Source organism: Trachypithecus francoisi, unplaced genomic scaffold (assembly GCF_009764315.1).
Source record: "Trachypithecus francoisi isolate TF-2019V2 unplaced genomic scaffold, Tfra_2.0 Lachesis_group10, whole genome shotgun sequence".
Lineage (NCBI taxonomy): Eukaryota > Metazoa > Chordata > Mammalia > Primates > Cercopithecidae > Trachypithecus > Trachypithecus francoisi.
Window position 1 is genome coordinate 8,183,678 of NW_022681455.1, and position 21,858 is coordinate 8,205,535.

The 21,858-nt window shown below is 40.8% G+C and overlaps 1 protein-coding gene and 1 long non-coding RNA gene across 3 annotated transcripts in view; both read left to right on the forward strand.

Annotated features, from left to right (window-relative positions):
* Positions 1-614: 614 nt before the first annotated feature.
* On the forward strand, positions 615-1,827 carry LOC117086702 (nucleophosmin-like). The gene has a single exon (XM_033216158.1). It carries the CDS (start codon positions 709-711, stop codon positions 1,486-1,488), a length of 780 nt encoding a protein of 259 aa, XP_033072049.1. The 5' UTR covers positions 615-708; the 3' UTR covers positions 1,489-1,827.
* Positions 1,828-5,820: 3,993 nt separating this feature from the next.
* The window catches only part of LOC117086703, a 33,167-nt gene continuing 17,129 nt past the window's right edge, over positions 5,821-21,858 (forward strand). For both annotated transcript variants that reach the window (XR_004438537.1, XR_004438538.1), the window contains exons 1-2: positions 5,821-6,198; positions 9,424-9,516. This is a non-coding gene — a long non-coding RNA (uncharacterized LOC117086703). The remainder of the gene's footprint in view (positions 6,199-9,423; positions 9,517-21,858) is intronic.

Here is a 21,858-nt window from a genome sequence, read left to right on the forward strand (position 1 = left end):
GTTGGGGCCTTTAGATGCATTATTTCATTTAAACTTCAAATATCCTTATAAGGTGGTGACTGTTAACAATCTCTTATTCCTGGCTGGGCGCGGTGGCTCACGCCTGTAATCCCAACACTTTGGGAAGCCGAGGCCAGCGGATCACCTGAGGTCAGAAGAAGTTCAAGCCCGGCCTGGCCAACATGGTGAAATCCCGCCTCTACTAAAAATACAAAAATTAGCCAGGCATGATGGCATGCGCCTGTAATCCCAGCTACTTGGGAGGCCGAGACAGGAGAATTGCCTAACCTGGGAGGTGGAGGTTGCAGTGAGCTGAGATTGCACCATTGCACTCCAGCCTGGGTGACAGAGCAAGACCCTGTCTCAAAAAAAAAAAAAAAAAAAATCTTCTTCCATTGAACATTATTTTAACCATGAATATAAAATGTCTTCAAATCATCCTTGTATAAAATTAACGTTTTAAAATAGCCTTAACCTTTAGGCTCTGTGAGGTGAGAGAGCAGGGGCCATGCACTTACTACTTACCATCTATGGGCCCACTGAATGTTGGCTTCAGTATCAGATTCTCTTATATGTATGTCATCTCCTTTAATATTTAAAAATCTCGCTTTTCCCTGGTGTGATTCCGTCCTGTGCGGCTGTTCTTTGGAGCAGCGTTCGTGTATCTCCGTCTGCCTTCTCTCCCACCTAAGTGCGTGCCGCCACCTGATGGAAGATTCGATGGACATGGACATGAGCCCCCTGAGGCCCCAGAACTATCTTTTCGGTTGTGAACTAAAGGCCGACAAAGATTATCACTTTAAGGTGGATAATGATGAAAATGAGCACCAGTTATCTTTAAGAACGGTCAGTTTAGGGGCTGGTGCAAAGGATGAATTGCACATTGTTGAAGCAGAGGCAATGAATTACGAAGGCAGTCCAATTAAAGTAACACTGGCAACTTTGAAAATGTCTGTACAGCCAACGGTTTCCCTTGGGGTCTTTGAAATAACACCACCAGTGGTCTTAAGGTTGAAGTGTGGTTCAGGGCCAGTGCATATTAGTGGACAGCACTTAGTAGCTGTGGAGGAAGATGCAGAGTCAGAAGATGAAGAGGAAGAGGACGTGAAACTCTTAAGTATATCTGGAAAGCGGTCTGCCCCTGGAGGTGGTAGCAAGGTTCCACAGAAAAAAGTAAAACTTGCTGCTGATGAAGATGATGATGATGGTGATGAAGATGATGATGATGAAGATGATGATGATGATGATTTTGATGATGAGGAAGCTGAAGAAAAAGCACCAGTGAAGAAATCTATACGAGATACTCCAGCCAAAAATGCACAAAAGTCAAATCAGAATGGAAAAGACTCAAAACCATCATCAACACCAAGATCAAAAGAACAAGAATCCTTCAAAAAACAGGAAAAAACTCCTAAAACACCAAAAGGACCTAGTTCTGTAGAAGACATTAAAGCAAAAATGCAAGCAAGTATAGAAAAAGCGCATTGAACAGCCCTGGGCACTACATGTAAATTAAGCCCAAAGATGGGGAGAAAGGAAAAGGAGAGACAAATATAGTCCATACTGAGTGTCATCAACAATCCAGACTGAAGTCTTCTATTTTAATCTCAATCCCCTTTTCTGATTTGCCACCCATGCCTCTTCAGGCTGGAAACAATCTCACTCTTGGTTCCCTAAAGCACTTTCTTCTGACTGCTGTGATTCAGTGAACCTTGCCCTTTGCTTTCTATTACTTGTGCATTTGCCTCACCTCTGACAATGTTTTCAATTGCCTTTGTATCTCCTTAGCTGCTCAATAAATATTTGAATGAATCAAAAAAAAAAAAACTCTGGAGTTTGGCATTATTTTGCTCATATCATAGATGATGAAATTGTCTGAGAGATTGAGTCACTTGCTTAAAATCACCCAGTTGGTAAGTGGCAATGCTGAAATTTGAACTCAGTTCTGCGAGTGTAAAGCCCACATTTCTCTAGTAATATTTAGTAGTTCTCTAGAAATAACATTTCTAGAGTCCTCTTGCTTCCAGTCTTGGTGTTGCCCCTAGCATAGGGAGCTTCAGTGTTTGTCCGAGTGAACGCACTGTGAGTGATCCATTTTCCAGCAAGCACCCTTGTCTTCCAGGCCCGCATCACCAGATGGCGAGCCACCTCGACACACTTGCCTGTGCCATCTCAAAGTGCTCCCAATTCCTGCTTGGGCAAAGTGTGGCTCAAGGACACCAGCATCAGTGTCACCTGGCACTTCATGGAAATGCACATTTTTGGATTCTTTTTCAGGCTCTGAATCTGGGGTGGCTCCCAGGGATGTGCATTTTAAAATCAAGCTTTGCAAGTGATTTTTATGCATGCTGAAGGTCAGAAACCCCTCTCTTCACTGGTCTTCTTGTATCTAGGCACGAATCATTCCCTCTATCCTTTAGAGAGCTGCCAGTGATTTTTTTTCTTTTTTGAGACAAAGTCTCACTCTGTTGCCCAGGCTAGAATGCAGTGGTGCAATCACCGCTCACTGCAGCCTCAACCTTCCAGGTCCAAGCAATTTTCCTACTTCAGCCTCCTGAGTACCTGGGACCACAGGTGCACGCCATGATGTTCGGCTCATTTTTTGTAGAGATGGGTTTTGCCATGTTGCCCAGTCTGTCTCAAACTCCTGGGCTCAAACAACCCGGCCACCTTGGCCTCCCAAAGTGCTGGGATCACAGGCCTGAGCCACTGCACCCGACCTGCCAGTGATTTTTTGAAACACACTTGGCCTAGTGTTCCATAGGCTATAGCATACTTGCTCCTTAAGGAGACACTGTACCCTCAACATGCTTCTATTCAGGAACCCACAACATTTAATTTGAGGGATTTGCTTAAATGACCGTTACACTCACTGGCATGGGCCCTTTGAGAAGTTAGTCTTCACCTATACAGCCCTAGTGTGTAGCACCTCCGAAAACTATTTATTGAACAAATTAAGGAAACTGCTAAGTCATGTCATTTTCTTGTGGCAAGAGGGGACTGTGAAAGTTATTTGTTTGTTTATTTATTTATTTATTTTTTGAGACAGAGTCTCTCTCTGTCGCCCGGGCTGGAGTGCAGTGGCCAGATCTCAGCTCACTGCAAGCTCCGCCTCCTGGGTTTACCCCATTCTCCTGCCGCAGCCTCCCGAGTAGCTGGGACTACAGGCGCCCGCCACCTCGCCCGGCTAGTTTTTTGTATTTTTTAGTAGAGATGGGGTTTCACCGTGTTAGCCAGGATGGTCTCGATCTCCTGACCTCGTGATCCACCCGTCTCGGCCTCCCAAAGTGCTGGGATTACAGGCTTGAGCCACCGCGCCCGGCCAACTGTGAAATTCATTAATCAATCTGACAAGTTAGAAGGATGACCCTAATTCCTTTTGCTAAGTTTTTTTGGATGGTGGATTTTTCCCCGATTAAAACATATAGCTTGGAGTTGGGGGGAAAATAACAGGAGCAGGGCATGTTGTTAAGTCACCTGCAAACATGCCGATACTCTACTTAACGAATTTACAATGAGATGGGTTATGCTAATTCTCCAAGCAGCCACCACTTTGCAAAGAAGCAATTGATGAGCAAAATGTTTATTTTGCAACTGAAAAAGATTAGGAAGGTCTGTCCCCCTACCCTGAAATTTTGTTGAGAGTCCCAAATTTAAAATGTCATTGACAGGCATAGTCTTTCCTTTTCTCTCCCCTACAGAATCCAGAGTAAGAGGTTGCCCTCTCCATAGGCGGGGCAGGAGACTGACCAAATGAGGCAGTTTTAAGGCTACTGAAGATTCCATTTTGTGAGTTAACACATGGAGGCTTATGGAGTTTCAGTAATTTATCTAGAGTTCCACTGGTGGTAAGCAATGGGGCTGGGGCGGAACTCTGGGTTGCCTAATGTAGTGGTCTTTCCCTGCACACTGTCCTTTCAACAGAGAGTTCCCAAAGGCCCGAGCCTCAGCATCAAATAAGGTGCTTTAAAAAATATTTCTAGGTGCCACCATGGGCCTACCAAATTAGAATCTTGGAGGTACAGCCAGGAGAATTTGTATTTTTAAAAAATGTTTCGGTCTGGGTGCGGTGGCTCACACCTGTGATCCCAGCACTTTGGGAGGCCGAGGCAGGTGGATCACCTGAGGTTAGGAGTTTGAGACCAGCCTGACCAACATGGTGAAACCCCGTCTCTACTATAAATACAAAAATTAGCCAGGCGTGGTAGCAAGCACCTGTAATCCCAGCTACTTAGGAGGCTGAGACAGGAGAATTGCTTGAACCCAGGAGGTGGAGGTTGCAGTGAGCCGAGATCGAGCCACTGCACCCCAGCCTGGGCGACAAAGTGAGACTCCGTCTCAAACAAAAACAAAAACAAAAACAAAAACAAAAAAAAAGTTTGGTTATTTGTTGGTTTATTCTAAATTCTGATGCTTGTCCTTGTTCGGGAGTTGTGAAAACAGGCAGCCCCATATTCAGAAGGACTTGAACCTGCCTCAGCCAACCTGGTGGGTATCACCACAAATTCAGTGGTTCTGAAGGGTGGCCCCATACAGCGGCAGTAGCATCATGTGGGAATTTGTTAAAAAATGCAAATCCTGGTGCCCCACCCAGACTACCTAAAGGGGATCTAGGGTGGTGCCTAGCAACCTGTATGTTAATAGTCTTCCAGGTGATTCTAATGGTTGCTAAGATATGAGAAACGCCGATCTAATTGTTTACTGTATAAATGTACGTATTCCAGTCAGGGCCATTTCTAAGCTATTATCGGTTACTTGGAGTTCAGTGTAGATGAAGACTCTAAGGGAGGTGAGGAGAGACACAGCAGCACCAGCAGCAGCAGCAGCAGAGAGAGAGAGAGAGAGAGAGAGAGAGAGAGAGCGTGCGCGCAAGAGAGCGAGGTGAAAGGGGATGAGTGGGGTTAAGAAGGGAGGCAGGTAACTGAACAATCTACCAGACTTCCCAATTTTGCCTGAGGCCAGTCCTGTCTACCTTAGCTCCTGCCTTTCTTCTAAGAAGTAAATGTCAAAAGTAGTTTTCTTTGAAGGTGACATAGGTATTTAACACCTCAAACAGTTAGAACCCCACCAGACAGTTTTACGATGTGATAATTTACCTCTTACAAGTAAGTACACTTTGCCCAGGTAGAAACTGACTAGCTGAATCTGGGTTTCAGCAAGGAATTCTACTGAAACAATTCCTTCCTTTTTGAAGGCAAATCTGATTGAGTTTTTTTTTTTTAATTGGAAAATTATGTTCCTTTGGGCTCATTATATCACCAAAATGCTAGGCTAATGATTGGTCTAAAACCCAGAGTGTCCAGGGATTTCTGTGGTTTAAAAAGATTAAATGAAGGACTGTAGTCTGACTTCTGCACAGTACAGAATGAACACATATTTTTCTTTATTTAAAAGTATTCAAGTAAAACCTTCCTTCTTCTGCTTTTTAAAAAGTCAAAAATTTCAAATAACCTCCAGTGCGCACCAATTACGTGTTGGGGATACAAGGATAAACAAGGCAGGATTCTGATGCCCAAGGAACTTCCAGTCCAGTGAGAAACTTGTAGTCATGATTAACATGCACATACTCTACTCTCTGTGAGAAATCTCTTTGCCCAAGCTATATGCCTAGATATTAGTTACATAGTTGCCCATACAAATAGGTCTCTTACCCATAAGAATATCAAATACATATATCGAGTCAAGAGAATAACTATCAACTTGGGCATTTCAAACAGAGAATTTAATTTAGTGTATTGATAACATAGGTATTAGAAGAACTTAAGAGACAGACAGGATCATGGGGGCGCTCAGAGATTAGCAATGTGAGGAAGGGCTGAAGAGACACAGGGAAAGATGGCGTTACCAGATCTCAGAAGCTGGTTCCATTGGATGGTTCTAGAACCACAATGAAGACTGCTTGGTAGAAGCTGGAATCCTAGACAGATGCAGCTACTGCTGGAGGTGTCCATCAAAGTACAGTGAGAAGGAGAGAATCTTTGGTTCCCCGTTTGTCTTGTGCTCCAGTCTTCTGTGAGCACCTCCCATTGAACAAATCTAAGTGGAAGCCAAGAGGACAAGCATTCTGGAAACCACCATCCCTGAGGTACAGACAGAGCAGGGGGAATGTGGAGAATGGATCTAAGAACAAAGTCCGACGAGGGGCAAACTCCAGTTGTCCTCTGAAGGAACTTCTGGTTCTTTCTCGGCTGGAGCAGGGTAAGAAAGATTCTGGAGAAGTCAGGACCACTCCCCTGGGGGACTGTGGGGAGATGCAACCTCGTGGAAAGCAGCAGAGATAGATAGAGAGGCAAAAGCTGTATGGAGGCACAAGGACCCCTGTCAGAACGAGGATTCTTGAATTCTCCTCCAAATGCTACACTTAACCCAAATTATTTTATTTGTTATTATTTGCTTTTTTTCCTCTTGCAACAGTGGTCAACGTCTGCCTTCTACACTCAGTGAAAATCAGTGTAACGGTGAACCCACACAGGTATCAATGTATCTACATTGATTTGCCTTTCAAGAACTTGGGAGGCTGAGGCAGGAGAATTGCTTGAGCCCAGGAGCTGGAGGTTGCAGTGAGCCGAGATCACGCCACTGCACTCCAGCCTGGGTGACAGAGCGAGACTCTGTCTCAAAAAAAAATAAATAAATAAAAATAAAAATAAATAAATAAATAAACTCAGAGAAGAAATGCTTAGCTCAAAGAAAACATTGCAAGCATCGTGGCATTTAGGGCAAACAGATTTCGGGCAGAAGAGTCCCCCTGGAACCCTCAATGGGCTCCTGCCTCTCTACTGTAAAGACTTTTCTGTATAGAGATCTGGTTCATCGTAGTTTCACCAGGACCGTTGCAGGTTGAACACAATAACCTCAGCTCAAGACAGTCCTTTTCCAGGGCCAGCATTTAAAAAAACTTAAAAATAAAAAAAGGTCCAATCCACTGTGGGCACATACTTTGATACAATATAATATATTATAAAAATTACTAGAAGAGTTTCATAGAAAAAGACATACAATACACAGGATCTTTTTTTTGTTATTAGATTCAACAGGCATATAGTGACTCTATCCCATGGCGGTGAAAGTTTCTAAATTCTTATTCTTGGTCAGGTGCGGTGGCTCAAGCCTGTAATCCCAGCACTTTGGGAGGCTGAGGCTGGTGGATCATTTGAGGTCAGGAGTTCGAGACCAGCCTGGCCAAAATAGTGAAACCCTGTCTCTAATAAAAATACAAAAATTAGCCTGGTGTGGTGGTGTGCGCCTATAATCCCAGCCACTCGGGTGGCTGAGGCAGAAGAACTGTTTGAACCCAGGAGGTGGAGGTTGAAGTGAGCCGAGATTGCACCCCTGCACTGCAGCCTGGGCGACAGAGTGAGACTGCCTGAAAAAAAGAATAATAATAATAATAATAATAAAATTCTTACTCCTGACTCTGTACTTGCCTCCTTGTAGACCAGCCAGCCAGTTTCTGGACAGGTTCCAGTCCACTGTCCACACAGGCCTAGAAACACCATCCAAGATTGTCCTTATGATTGTAGGAGGCCACTCTGAAAGAAAGTCATTTTTCGCCTTCCTGCCCTCTGTGGCCTGTGAGTTTTGGAAGCCATGGCTAAGAGTGAACAAAAAGCAGGCGCTGTAAGTCAGCAAGGACCTGGTGCAGAACAGATCTGAGGAGGATGCTTAGCAATAGCTGAGAAGCATCTCACCCATTCTGCCTTTTTATTTTTTATTTTTTTGAGATGGAGTTTTGCTCCTATTCCAGTTTGCTGGAGTGCTGTGGCGCAGTCTTGGCTCACTGCAACCTCTGCCTCCCAGGTTCAAGCAATTCTCATGCCTCAGCCTCCAGAGTAGCTGGGATTACCGGCATATGCCAGCACACCTGGCTAATTTTTGTATTTTTAGTAGAGACGGGGTTTCACCATGTTGGCCAGGCTGGTCTTGAACTCCTGACCTCAGGTGATCCACCCGCCTCCCAAAGTGCTGGGATCACAGACGTGAGCCACCTCACCTGGCCCAATTCTGCCTTTTCAAGCGTCTCTGTGCTTCTCACTCAGTGAAACAGGGTCTACATCTTTTCTAACTGCCGCGTTTTATGTTCTTTTGATGCTGACAACTTGGAAAAGGCAGCAGACATATCTAAAAATGACAGTTATCTTCAGGGAAAGGAAAATGGCAAATATTAGACAAAAAAAGTATGAAGTAAATTTTTCACCCTGAAGGGCCAAAGAAATCATTAGAGTTATCTGACAGCCACAGTCTCCAGGCACATAACTTGCCCCCTGGCTATCTCGTTGCTATTTATATGAGCTGGGATGTCTATCTTGCGGCCAGGGCTCAAATCAGGTGGGAGCTATAGGAACTTAGATATGGCCCAGAGTGAAAGAAACCAGGAAACCCTTATATCTGGCTTTCTAAAGTCCAGATTTCAAATTATTCATCTGGAGTTTATAATTAGCTATCTTCTCCCAACACACACACACGCACACACACACACACACGCGCACACACACACACACATGCTCACACACACTTTTTATTCTTCTCTCTCTCAAAACATCACATTAAGCAAATTAAAACTTTTGGAGTTAATAATTATTTATCTTCCCCAAGATATTACTATTATTTACAAAGTGAGTGGGTATTAAAATAAGGTGAAATAAAAATTGCCGCTCTTTTTCTAGGACAAAAATATTCAAGTAGACCATGAATTGGGAAATTCAAAAGCCCTCTTACTGACTCTTACACTTGTTAAAAATCTACCAAATTCTGTGTTTAAAAAGTTGTCATGATTGAAGTGTTATTAGAGTAACATTAATTGAAGTTAAATACATACCTACAGAATATATTGTCAAATGCAATTACATAGAGGTGCCATGTTCCTCTCCGGTTGAGGAACAAGTTCTTTCTCCTGCCCTTTATTAAAGTTTAAAGGGAGTGCTGACTTGGTGCTAGGAAAAGGGGTGGGGAATGAGCTTTCTTGCACTGACCTTCAGGAGCGGCTGTGTTGCCTGCAGCACTGCTCTTAAACATGGCAGAATGCAGGAATGTTTGAGAAGGAATGTTAAAACAAAACAACAACAAAAATCCAAACCAAAAAGCCCTCATCTCCAAATCAGCCCCCAAATTCATCTCCCAAGATCTGTTTTTGACAAGTCTTGATCATCATTCTCCTGGCAGCTAAAATCCTAAGCCGTATGTCAGTGCCTTTATCAAAAAGAAGCTTGACTGTATTTTTTCATATTGTTTCAGTGATAGATTCTAATCACCAGAACTTAAAAACCTGTTCCTACAATCTTTTGACAAGTCAAAGTTTCTCCATATTTCAGCCTTTAGCATGATTAAAAAAAAAAAAAATCAAAAACCTCCGTATGTATTGAAATTCTCACTGCTGCCGAGTGTCTGCCTTCTCTCTGAAGATCACATCTTCTTTTTGACTAGGTTGTGCGTTTAAGACCTGAAAACTGTGACCCCTGTTGCCTAGCAACTGAGAAGCTCAGCCTCAACCCCGGGTGGGGGAGATGATGGAGAAAGGTCAATGAAAGAGGCGGGCCTGTCCTTATCAATATGCCACTGTGGCAGCGACTTTTATTTCTTTAGAGTAATATATCATAATAAGTTTTGTAGGTCTTTCTACTGTGGTTCTCCCTTTTGAATAAAAGCATAACTAAGACTTGAGGGGATGTCTGATATAACAGAAAATGTAACCATATAAGAAAAAACCCAGAATAGAAATCATCTGACTGCTGAGTACCCTGCCGAGCTGCCTGAGGCAGTTACACATTTCCATTGAGTTATTTTATGATCAGGCCAGTATGTTATTGAAATATTATCTCTTTAGCCTTTCTCATTCTGATAAGAAATGACAGGCTCTCAGAACAGCAATACATGCAGAGTACAAAATATGGGGCTGTGGACAAAATTCAGCCGGGCTGAAGAACATGGGCTTTGGAGAATTTCCATGAAAACCAATTCTCCTTGGGTTGTATTTTCAAATAGGGCATGGTACACACTCTAATGTCCACTTTAATTGTGATGAGAATTTGCAGCCTCCGTCGATGATTACATTTAGCCTAATTATCAAACAACATTCAAGAAAAATTGCATTGTTTTTAGTAGCCTCACTAAAGATGCAATTTCTTTAGCAAGTAATGAAATGCTGGAATGTGTCAGAAGCACAGGTGAGAGTTGCAATCAGGATTTGAAGGGTCACTCAGGAAAAAAGGGGAAGGAGATGAAACAAAGAATATAAAATTTCAAGTTCAGTATTCTGAAGGTGGTCTGATTTAGAACTATTTTGGAAACGATACACAGTACATACAGCTTTGTTCACTTATTTATCAACATATCACCAGAGGTTCCTGATCTTATTATAGTCTACTCCTTGCTTCTTTATTGTTGCTTAATATGTAAGTCATTTCACATAAATAAAATCGATATGTATGTATTTATAGATACGTAAGGGAGACACATGGTCTCTCGGGCTGGGTGTTGGCAAACCTGCGATCTGTTCTCCAATCTGCATGTGACTAGCTGTGTAACCTTTGGGCAAGCTACAACTTCTCAGGTCTCAGCATTATCCCCTGTAGAATGAAGAACTTGAACTATATAATGTCCACCATCCTTCCCTGTGATTCTTTTCACTCCCTATCAGCTACATTTTTACCTCTGTTGTTTCTCCTGTCACCTAGATTTAGATAATCACATTTCTTGTTATGCCAAGTTTGATATCCATGTGATTTTGTATAATTGCCACTTTGTGTGTCTTTAAGACTTTTTGAACTTCTGACAAGTGACTCGTAAGAGGCTATAAATTCAGGTGTTCCCAATTATTAGCATTGTTTTCAGTTTTTATAAATTGACCTTCCACAAATCTGAAGTTAGCGTTTTCTTCTGTTCAGCCCAGTCTCCATGAACTTACGGGATTCATGACTGTTTTGCTTTTCTCCTCCCTTCTTTCTTCCTTTTCTTTTTTTTTTAAGTAGCATTAATGTAGAAGCAGATGTTGTCTCTCTCCTCACAAATGCTGCACAGTGAATCATCGTAGCCTCTCTGTAAAATTTTAACTTAATGGAGTCCTGGCATTTCTGATGAGACGACGAACTTAATTTTATAGAACAACCTATTGAACAAGCTGTTCTTGGACATTCCCATCTCAACTAAATGTTAAAAGTATTAAAATTCACATTAGCACCAGAGGAAATTTTGCATGGGTAATCCTTTAATACAGTGTTTTATGGCTCTATTAGCTGCACAGCAGCTGGTGACATGATGAATTTAATCCATTAAAAAATTCAGTAAGAGGTTTAAAAGTCAGCTTTTTAAAACATTATCTTGCTACAAGGAAAGAGAACTACTCCTCGGGGCCAGAAACAGGGTGGCTTCACACTGAGGCAGGTACAGGAAACACACCTGCACACAAAACTTTCACATGCTTGGATGTTTGCGCTTAGAGGAGGGCTAGAATGATAGGTGAGAATTTAGGACACAGGCTGAGAAGAGGCTGACGCAGTGTAACAACTCCGACTCAATCTCCTACTTGTTTCTTGCTTTTAAGAGAAGGTTTAATATAGATATTAAATGATGGTGTTATTTTTGAATGTGCTAACATGTTTTCTTGTGCTGATGTGTGTTTTTGTGTAAAATCAGAAATGCTTCAAGCCTTTATTTAGAGACCTAATTATTTATCTTGTGAGAATTTAAGTAAGAAAATGTTTTCCACTCTTGATATAAATCAGCTTCTTTGCAAAGTCAACTGTGTGGAAAGGCTTTGGCCTGAGGGATTTGAGGTCTTACCTCAAAGAAATGCTACAGATTTGTACATCTGTAGGACATTGGAATGGATCATGGGCAAGGGATGGCGAAGTTGCACCTTGGATGGCTTAGTGAGTGAGGACCTGTCCAGGAACAGAGGAATGGTTTTAACCAGTAGGCTTTGAATCCCTACACTGATCTTTCCAAATAAGACTTTCTCAAAAAAAAAAAAGGTTCCTTGTCCAAGCCTAATGGATTTTGCAAGCTACTAGGTAGAATTATTGTTCTCAAAGTCATGAGTTTGGTAAAAGGAGAATTAGTCTGTAACAAATAGGTATTTCTGAGCAGAGGCAGTAACAGGTCACCTTGGATCAAATTGCCCAACATCCACAAATGAGTTTGTCACTGTATTCAACCCTCATGAGCGAAAAAATAGGTAGCTTAACTTAGCAGTGGTTTTTACCTAAACAACTCATTTATATAATTCCCATGTTCGTGTGAAGTCACTTATGTTATGTCCTCACTTAGCATAACTTGATGTAGAAGGGGAATTGTTGTTTCTTGTGGTGCAGCTATTATGGATCGTAACAGCAGAAATGAAATCCACTTCATCTGCCTCGCAGGAGATCTGTAATGGTCCCGCAAGTGTAAATAAACCACCAGGTTGAAAATGGAAACAGCCATTGTATTCTTGAGTATTAAAAATTGGTTTATTTTTCTTCCAACATGAGAGGCTTCATTTTTCTAGAATTGCTACCTGGATATGAAAGGCCTTTCCCTCTGTCCCATAGAAGGGGACATGAACATTCTGAAATTATTTTCTATAATCTCCCCCACCAAAAATGCCACCAATAGTTTGCCTTTTAATGGAAAATGTGATGTATTAGAAAACAGTTGAACTTGAGAGCTAAGAGCTGTTAGCTTGAGTGAAATCTGGTTTGATAATATCTCACCCTGTGTTGGAGGCTGACTGATCTAGATGTACCTCCCTGCCCCCTGTGCTTTTACAAAGACCGCTTTCATGGGTGTGCAGTAATGTGTTTCTTTTTCCAATCTACATGGTTCCTTGTGACTGAGCCTGTTGTAAGAAGGGTTATGCAGTCTGAGTGCCCAACTAATGATACTGCCTTCTGTAAAAAAAAAAAGAGAGAGAGAAAAAAAAGAAACACAAACTCCATGTAAATGATTTCTTATTGAAAAAAATGCATAACCAAAATCCAGTCAATAGTGTCATCATAATCAAACGCTCCATTTCCATATACACAGCATTTTCTTAAGCAAGAAGGATTGTGGTTGACATTTTCGATTTTATGGTAAAGCATCAAACAAATGTAAAATCATGACATCTTTTTGACAAGCCTAGGTATTTTGACAGCATTTAGTACGGTACTTCCATCCCCAAAGAATCCGTAAATGAGAGCAATTTGTATTTTCCATGGTTTGATCGATTCCAGTGATTCTTGAATTGCCACTACAGGATAGTACAGGGTGGGCCATGCTGGGTTACTTGATGTGTAATTAGCTAATCCTAGCATCCAAGAAAAACCTCTTAGCCACTTCAACCTCTTCCCTGCTTTCTCCACCTCGCGGTGGGATGCTGGGGAATGTTTGACACCCTCCTCCTCTCTCATATATGTGAGCCATGCATTGACAGCCTCTGCGAACTGGCCCCACAGTTGTTAATTTTTTGACTGTGGGCTGAGACCCATTAGCTCAAGTGCTCGCTAGTGCCCAATGCAAATTCGTATGCATCAATTATTTTTAAAATAGCTCAAAAAAGCACATTTTAAAGCCATTTAGAAACTGCTGCTTTGCATACCTGCATAACCTCACCCAACAGCTATCATCTATTGGTAAGATATGGCCTTCCCATGATAAAATCCCAAGCTGCTATTCTTCCCAATGAGCCCTCTGAGCTCCCTGACCCAGAGACTCCTCGCTGTGCTGTTATGCCACATCACTAGACATGTGAGCCCCTCTCCTCTGCTCTTCTCGTGGAGAGTTGCCTATGCTCCCCTATTCTGAGCACTGGCCTCTGCTTTTTAGCATCTGAACAGACTTCCGCTATGAGGGACTTTTTCCCCCTTACAACCCTGTCCAAGCACTGAGCTGGTTATGTGTTGCTGTTTCTTACGGTCATATCTTTCTTGATCACCCCCAAATCCTTCAGACCCCGACATCCTTTTCCCTCCTCCTCTTCCCCGTTTCTGCACAATAAACAAAACAACCTTGAGTGCTATATGCTTACACAAGGAGGAGGAGAAAACAAAGGAGGAGGAATACAGAAATTGGGGAAAGGCTGCCAGTATATACCCAGACTTGACTATTACGAGACGAAGTAACCAACGTAAGAAGCCACGTTTGCTCATTTCGGCTTGAACCCGCAACTCTGATGAAATGCAGCTCTCTGGAAGAATGCCTTGAAGACAAAACAGAATAGAGCACACAGCCTCCCCACGTCTCTTGCCTGAGTCATTACATTCCTTAAAAGATAAATGACCTAGCCTTGCCTTTTCCTACACATAAGATAACATCTGACAGGGTTAGTGATTATGCGTCCACAATCTATAACCAAATGTACTTCAGTAATCTATAACCAGATGTACTCTTACACCCAAATTTTCATGAGATTTGCACATACTGAATCTTCACCAACTGAATATAAACTGTGAGTTGCAATACTGTGTTGGAGCACTCTGACAGAACTGCCCCTGAGCTGTAGGCTTCAGTCTATAGTTTTCAGTGAGGCTTCTAAATAAAACTTACTGTCATTCTTTTCTGGGTCCTCTGCTGAGCAACTAACTTAGGGGAGGCGCATCTGAGTAAGACAAGGGAGGGCACAGGTACACTTGAAAAGGAAAAGGAAACATGTCGTGGCTGCTCTTCCCGACCCATGTTCCCATAGCTATGAATAGGTTTCTTCCTCTGTTCCCCATCCGCGAACATTCATTCACTTATTCCTTTTTTTTTTTTTTTTGTGAGACAGGGCCTTGCTCTGTCTCCCAGGCTGAAGTACAGTAGTGTGATCATAGCTCACTGCAACCTCTACCTCCCGGGCTCAAGTGATGCTTCTGCCTCAGCCTCCCAAGTAGCTAGGATTACAGGCATGTGCCACCATGTCTGGCTAATGTTTTAAAAACAATTTCTGTACATATGGGGTCTTGCCATGCTGCACAGGCTGGTCTCGAACTCCTGGTCTCAAGCGATCCTCTTGCCTCAACCTCCCGAAGCAGTGGGATTACAGGCATGAGCCACCACACTCACCCCCACTTTTTTTTTTCTTAGAGACAGGGGCTCACTTTTTCATCCAGGCTGGAGTGCAGTGGTGTGATCATGGCTCACTAGATCCTTGATCTCCTGGGCTCAAGCAATCCTCCTGCCTCAGCCTCCTGAGTAGCTGGGACTACAGGCATGCACTACCATATATGGCTGGTTAAAAAAAACAAAATTGTAAAGATGGATTCTTGCTATGTTGCCCAGCCTGGTCTTGAACTTCTAGCCTCAAGCAATCTTCCTGCCTTGGCCTCCCAAAGTGCTGGGATTACTGGTGTGAGCCACTGCATCCAGCCCACTTATTCGTTCATTGCACAGATTCTGATGGACTCCCTCCTATGTGACTAGCCCTGGGCACCAGGGTGCAGTGAAGAATGAAGTATAAATTAGATGATGGTGTAGGGGAAATTCCAACGAAATAGGAAAGGAAGCTATGAAAAGAGCCCACCTTCCCATGCCCCGGTGGGCTGTGGGGAGGGCGAGAAGAGTTTAGACAGCCAGGTGGTTAGGTGCCAGGAGCCTCTTTTTCACTCCTCTCAGGTGTGAGATCTGAGCCATCAAGTTTTCTTGGCAGAAGATTTAGAGAGTCGGGCATGGTGTGCGGGTGGCTGCAGGTCCCTATGAACACTCACATCACAGGGATCCCAAACTGGATTCCCAGTAATCCCAGGAAGTGCCCAGGGTAGGACTCCACAGACACATTTGTTTGGTGAACACTCCATACTACACAGTCCTCTAAGACAATGCTTGATGTGCATGCAGATCACCTGGGGGTGATGCTAACTCAGCAGGTCCGTGTGGGGCCTGAGCATCCGTGTTCCTAACCAGCGTCCAAATGACGCGATGCTGCTGGTCCATAAGCCCTATTTTGAGCAACGAGGCTTCTGAGACTCTTTCTGCCTCTTGGTGTACTAAAGGCACTAAGACATCTTTTTACGAACTCGATTTTATTTGTCTAACATGGTCGTTTACAAAGTAACTACAGCACAACTGTGAGAGCTTTTGGAAGCATTTCAGGAAACTTTGCACTATTAGCCTCATGGTATTTCGCTACGTTATCAAGCAAGAATTCTGTTTGTTGTGTGTGAGTGTGTGTGCATTGGAGTGTGTAAGTGTGCCACAGAAGTCTAGGTGGCAGAGTGTATTTTGCAAAAATAATTGACCACACTGTTTCCCCCGTTATCTAAGAACCTCATTGATTCCTCCTCGAGAGGTGGCATGTATATTTCTTCCCCTTGAACCTGGGCTTGTGTGACAGTCTTGGCTAGTAGGGCACGGCCAAAGTGTGATTTGGGATGTTAGGTCCTAAAAGATGATTCTGTTTCCACCTGCTCCCTCTCGGGACAATTGCTCTGAGCTTTCAGTCACCATGTGAGAAGTCTGGCTACCCTGAGGCCAGCACATGCAGAGACCACATGGAGAGATGACAGGCAGAGAGAGCCGCCCAGGGAACTCCAGCTGTTCTAGCACCCAGCTGTTTGAATCCTCCCAGCCCAGGCACTGAACATGAATGAAAAGTTCTTAAGACGACCTCAGCCCTCAGACCCAGCCACAGGCTGATTGCCACTGTATGAGAGACCTCAGATGAAAACTGCCAAGTGGAGCCCAGCTAGCTAACAGATTTATAAGCAAACTAAATGATTGTTATTGTTTCAAGTCACCATTTTGAAGTGGCTTTTCTGCAGCAATAGATGTCTGGAGGAGTCCTAATAATAAAAATTAATCAGATGGAGGATATGCTTTTTTATTTTCACTTAGGACTAAGGAAAGGCTTGGTATAATCTTTGTTTGAGCTGAGATAGAGAATACATTACTCTTAACATTTTCCAACAAATGGAGTCCTTATTGCCTGTAGTTAGTATCCAAAGCTTAGACACTTTCTGTCTACATACCCTTTCAAGGATAAGGCTGTATTTTGTAATGCCAGATGACACAATCTGATAAACAAGCAGACACCCATTAAAATGAATGACTGTCAAAATTTTTTCATGCTTATTTGTTATTAACGACGGAGAATGTGAAGGTGCAATTCAAATAGTTTATTATTGTTATAGGTTTGTGGCAATATATTACAGTTTACGCCTTGGCTTGGAAGTTGATTACAAGTTTTATGAGACTGAGTGCCTGTTATTGGCAATCTTGATGTTTTCTTTTTCCCTGTAACATGTCACAGACAATTGATTTATATGTAGTCAATGATTTTTTATACTATATCATTTCAATAAAAAAATTAAAGAAGAAAGTATGTAGTAGAGAGTGGAAAGAAGACAATGAAGGCTACATCAGTCATATGGTAGGATTTAAAAGTGTATTAATAATCTGCATATACTCTATGAAATCCATCTGAGAACATTTTATATTCTTGGTGAGAGACAAAACAACAAGTCATCAGAGACTTCTTATAAACACAGGTGGTGCTTATTAACTGAGAAATAAAAATTTTACACTCCTGATGATTAGCTAGACAAGTTTTCATGTGCTCCTGCACTTTTGAGAAATGGTTTTTATTTTCTTTCCTATTTTTTTCTCTCAATTCTGATTACCTTCATTCTATATGAACAGCTTGAGTTAGTGGTGCAGTGATACCTAAAATATCTCTGACAGATTTTGGGTGGGGGAAGATATTAGCAATCTATTTTACAATGATCATCATAATAAAATATGACACTCTGCAAATTTGAACAGATATGGCCATGCAGCCTTAATGCAAATGAGCAAAGACTTCACATGTGAATAGAGAATTATGTTTATATCTACAAATAATTGGCTAAGTAGGGAACATCTAATTGACCTGTTCTGTTTTATCTGTCATTACTACACATTGCTTAAGTGATTGTTCTTAAAATTGCCTGAGTTGACTGGTTATTTTGTGACTGTTTCGATACATATGAAGGACAACAACAACAACAACACAAAACAAAAGAAAAATTAAGAGAATTTTGTGGATCAATAGGGACAAAATACACAAATGAAAAAGTCTTAATCATTCCTTCAAACAAAGCTGAGTTTGGAGGTTGGTTTGATCACATATATACTCTTTGAGGAAGAAAGAGACTGTAGAGAAAGTTTTTGAAAGGATCTTAAAACACTTAAAAATTATAGTGTAAAGAAATCTGAATTTAAACCTCTGGAGTGTAGGAGAGGTGAGAAGTATAGATGGGCATTTGGAGCATCTAGAGGCAAAGACGCTGCATGACATTAGAGAACCTGGGTCAGGGTCTGAACAGAGAAACATGAATTTAATGCATGTTGTAGAGATGGTTTATAGGACAGTCTTCAGATGCAGGAGTCCTTTTACTATGAATAAGATTTACATCTCACAAGCCTTTGTATCAATTCAATTTCCTATTCAAAGTGCTGTAGAAATATTGTATATGAGCACAGACTTGTGTGTATGAAGGTGGGCAAGCACAAAATATTACTTTAGTTAAAAACATAAACATCTATCTATCTATCTATCTATCTATCTATCTATCTATCTATCTGTAATTCAACATTACGGCATAGAAGAGGATAATCTGAAACCATTCAGTATTCATTGAAATGAGATAATAGCTAAAGAAAAATGAACTGTGTAAAAAAGTAAATGTATGCATCAAAGCAGGGGACCCAGAGTGCAAATAATTGAGAGACAGAAGCCTGGATGGTTGGTCCTGACTATTAGAGGCCATTTGTCAGGGTGGGGTGCCTCATAGTCAGATGAGAACAAAGAAACTTCCACCGGCTGCAGAGAATTCAGTAACTGACACCAAAGAACAGCTTTCTGGATAATCGCTTTCCACACTATATAATGGAATGGACTCTTCCAGATGAGGGGTTTAAAACTCAGCACAAGTAATTCCAAGTTGAATCAGGTCTCAGAGAACTTTCATCTCTGAACTACTTAAGGATCACTTCTATCATCAGTTTATCCACCTACTTGCTCGGGGAACTGGATAGACCTTCTATCATCCATAGATAAGCCTCCTTGGCTGACATTAAATGAACCATGAGCTGGGAGAGGATAGAGGGAGGAAAATAAATGTCTGCTAAAGAAGCTTTGAGCCTTTTTGTTTCTAGTTTATTATCAATCGTATTTAGAATTAAATATCTACTAGGAGAAATGTTAAACATAATTTGAGATATAGAGCCAAGACCGTGCAGAATATGCAATTAAGACTATTTTGTCTCTTAGCAAAGGAATTTCTGGATGAAGTAGTGGCTCAAGAAAAATGTACAGAGGCATACCGATGGATGAGATTCTTTCGTTCACCTGAGTATTTATTGAGCACATACTATGCGTTCAGAATCTGTGAGTCTTGCTTTGGGAATGAAGAGAAACGCAAGTATTATTTTGAAGAGAGAAGTAGAAGTTGATAATATTTGCTGTGTATTTCAGTAGAGGCAGTGGAGAGGTAACTGTCAGTATAAAGTGCCTCAAATTTAATACCTAGGATTTTGTTTTCTGGAGAATAAAGGATGGGATACCTGTCCATTTAAGATGAGAATGAACTGAGACTGAAGAATTAAAAAGGGATAAAATAAAAAATGTAACGTAGTGAAAAAAAAAAAAGCAAGTATATCGATTATACAGATAGGTAGTGAGAAAAAAGAAAAAAGGAAAAAAAAGGCAAGTATATCTGTTATACAAATAGGTGGTTTTCACCAGGTTTCTTCTGTAAACTTCTAATAGACCCTAGTGGTTGGCATAATGTCTATAGGTAAAAGGGCAGTTTCAAACAAATAACGATGAAATTATTTTATTCATATACATTACTCAAATTTGAAAGTTTTTGATAATCACAGAAATTCCATTATATAAGTTGCATGATAGCCCCAATTTTAGAAAATCACAAAAAATATGGTCAAAAGTGATTAATTGGTAATGATGGGTTAGCTTCTATAAACTCAGTACTTTCACAAATAATAAAAAATGTCCTTCAGACAAAATATTAAAAAAACAACTACTTGAAGGCATCGGGGAGCAAATAAAAGCAGGCACATACTAAAGGAGCACTAAAAGCTAAACCAAGGAAGAGAACTGAATGAGTCTCACATTCTTAAGGCTTTTAGCTTGAGGACAAGTCCCGGTTGCTGTCCTGTGAGGTGTCAAAACATGGATAAAAACCCATCAACCTACTGGCTTAAAGAACCATAGGACAGAAGTCCACATATTAACAGACAAGGATTTTAAAGCAGCTATGACAATTATGCTCAAGGGTAGGGGAAAATATACTTAAAATAAATGAAAATATTGGAAATCTCACCAGAGAATTATAAACCATAAAAAACTGAAATAAATGGAAATTATATAAGTAAAAAATACAATATCTGAAATCTAAAAATTACTGTATGTGTCTGACAGCACGCTGTATACAATAGAAGAGTTAGTGACCTTGAAATTATCCAAGCTGTAGGCCAAAGAGGTAATAATTTAAACAGAAATGAAATTTAAAAACCCACGTGAAACCATGGAAAATATCAAAGTATCAAATATATGAGTAATTTGAGTCCCAGAAGAAAAATTGGCAGAAAAAGTACTGGAAGTAGGCTCAATAGAAAAAGAAAATATCTAAACCAGCTAGAGAAAAATGACATTCTACATACAATGGGACAACATTCTGAATAATCACTGATTTCTTATCAGGAACTCTGGGGACCAGAAGGAAATGGAATAACTTCTTTAAACTGCTGAAAGAAAAACACAAGCTTTCAACTCCGAATTCTATATTCGCTGAAAATATCCTTTAAAATGAAGGCAAACAAAAAGCATTTTCAAATAAAACACAATCAAGAGAAGTTTTCCATAGCAGAGATGCACTAAAATTGCTAATGAAGTTCTTCTGACTGAAAGAAAGTAATACTGGATGTAAATTTATGTTTTCAGGAAAAAAATATTAGAGATGGTAAATACCTGGGTAAATATAAAATAAGTTTTTTCTTACTTTTACACTACATAGATCTGTTTAAAGCACTGATTACACAAAATTCTTGAGGGGGCATATATTGTCTACAGATGTAATACATATACCAACTGTATCATAGAATATGGGAAGAGAGAGAATGTTGATTGTAAAAAGACTGAAAAGTTTATAGTGTGTATTGTAATCCCCATAGTGTCCAATGAATAATATGCAAAGCAGTAAAGCTAAAAAGCTGACAGATAAATAAATTTAAAAAAAAATTTTTAAACATTTTTTTAAAAATTCAAAGAATCTAAAATAAGGCAAGAATAGAGGAACTAGGGAGCAAGAACTTAAAAGGACAGATGGTGAATACATAATGAAATGATAGGCCTAATTCCAATCATAGCAACAGTGCACTAAATATTAATGAACTAAACACTCCAATTAAACTGCATAGATGATCAAACTGGATAATAAGCAATACTTAACTATGTACTGTATACAAAAGTGCTCTAATTATAAAGCTATAGACAGATCAAAAGGAAATGGATAGAATAAGATGTACGGTGCAAATAGTAACGATAAGTACAGTGCAGTGGAATTCATATCAGATAAAACAGACTTCAAGACAAAGAGCATTACCAGAGATAAAGATATTTTGTAATGATAAAGGAGTTTGTTTTCTAGGAAGTGATAACAATCTCAAATGTGTTTAAGTTTAATAATGGGTTTCAAAATATGCTAGTCAAAAATTGATAGAATTAAAGGGAGAAATAGTCAATTCCATGAAAACGTGAGACTGCAACATGCCTCTCTTAGCAATTCATAGAACAACTAGACAAAGAAATCAATAAAGTCATTGCTGTGGTTTGAATATTTGTCCCCTCCACAATTCATGTGGAAATGTAATCCCTAATGTGATGATTTTGGGAAGTGGAACTTAGTGGGAGGTGTTTGGATTATG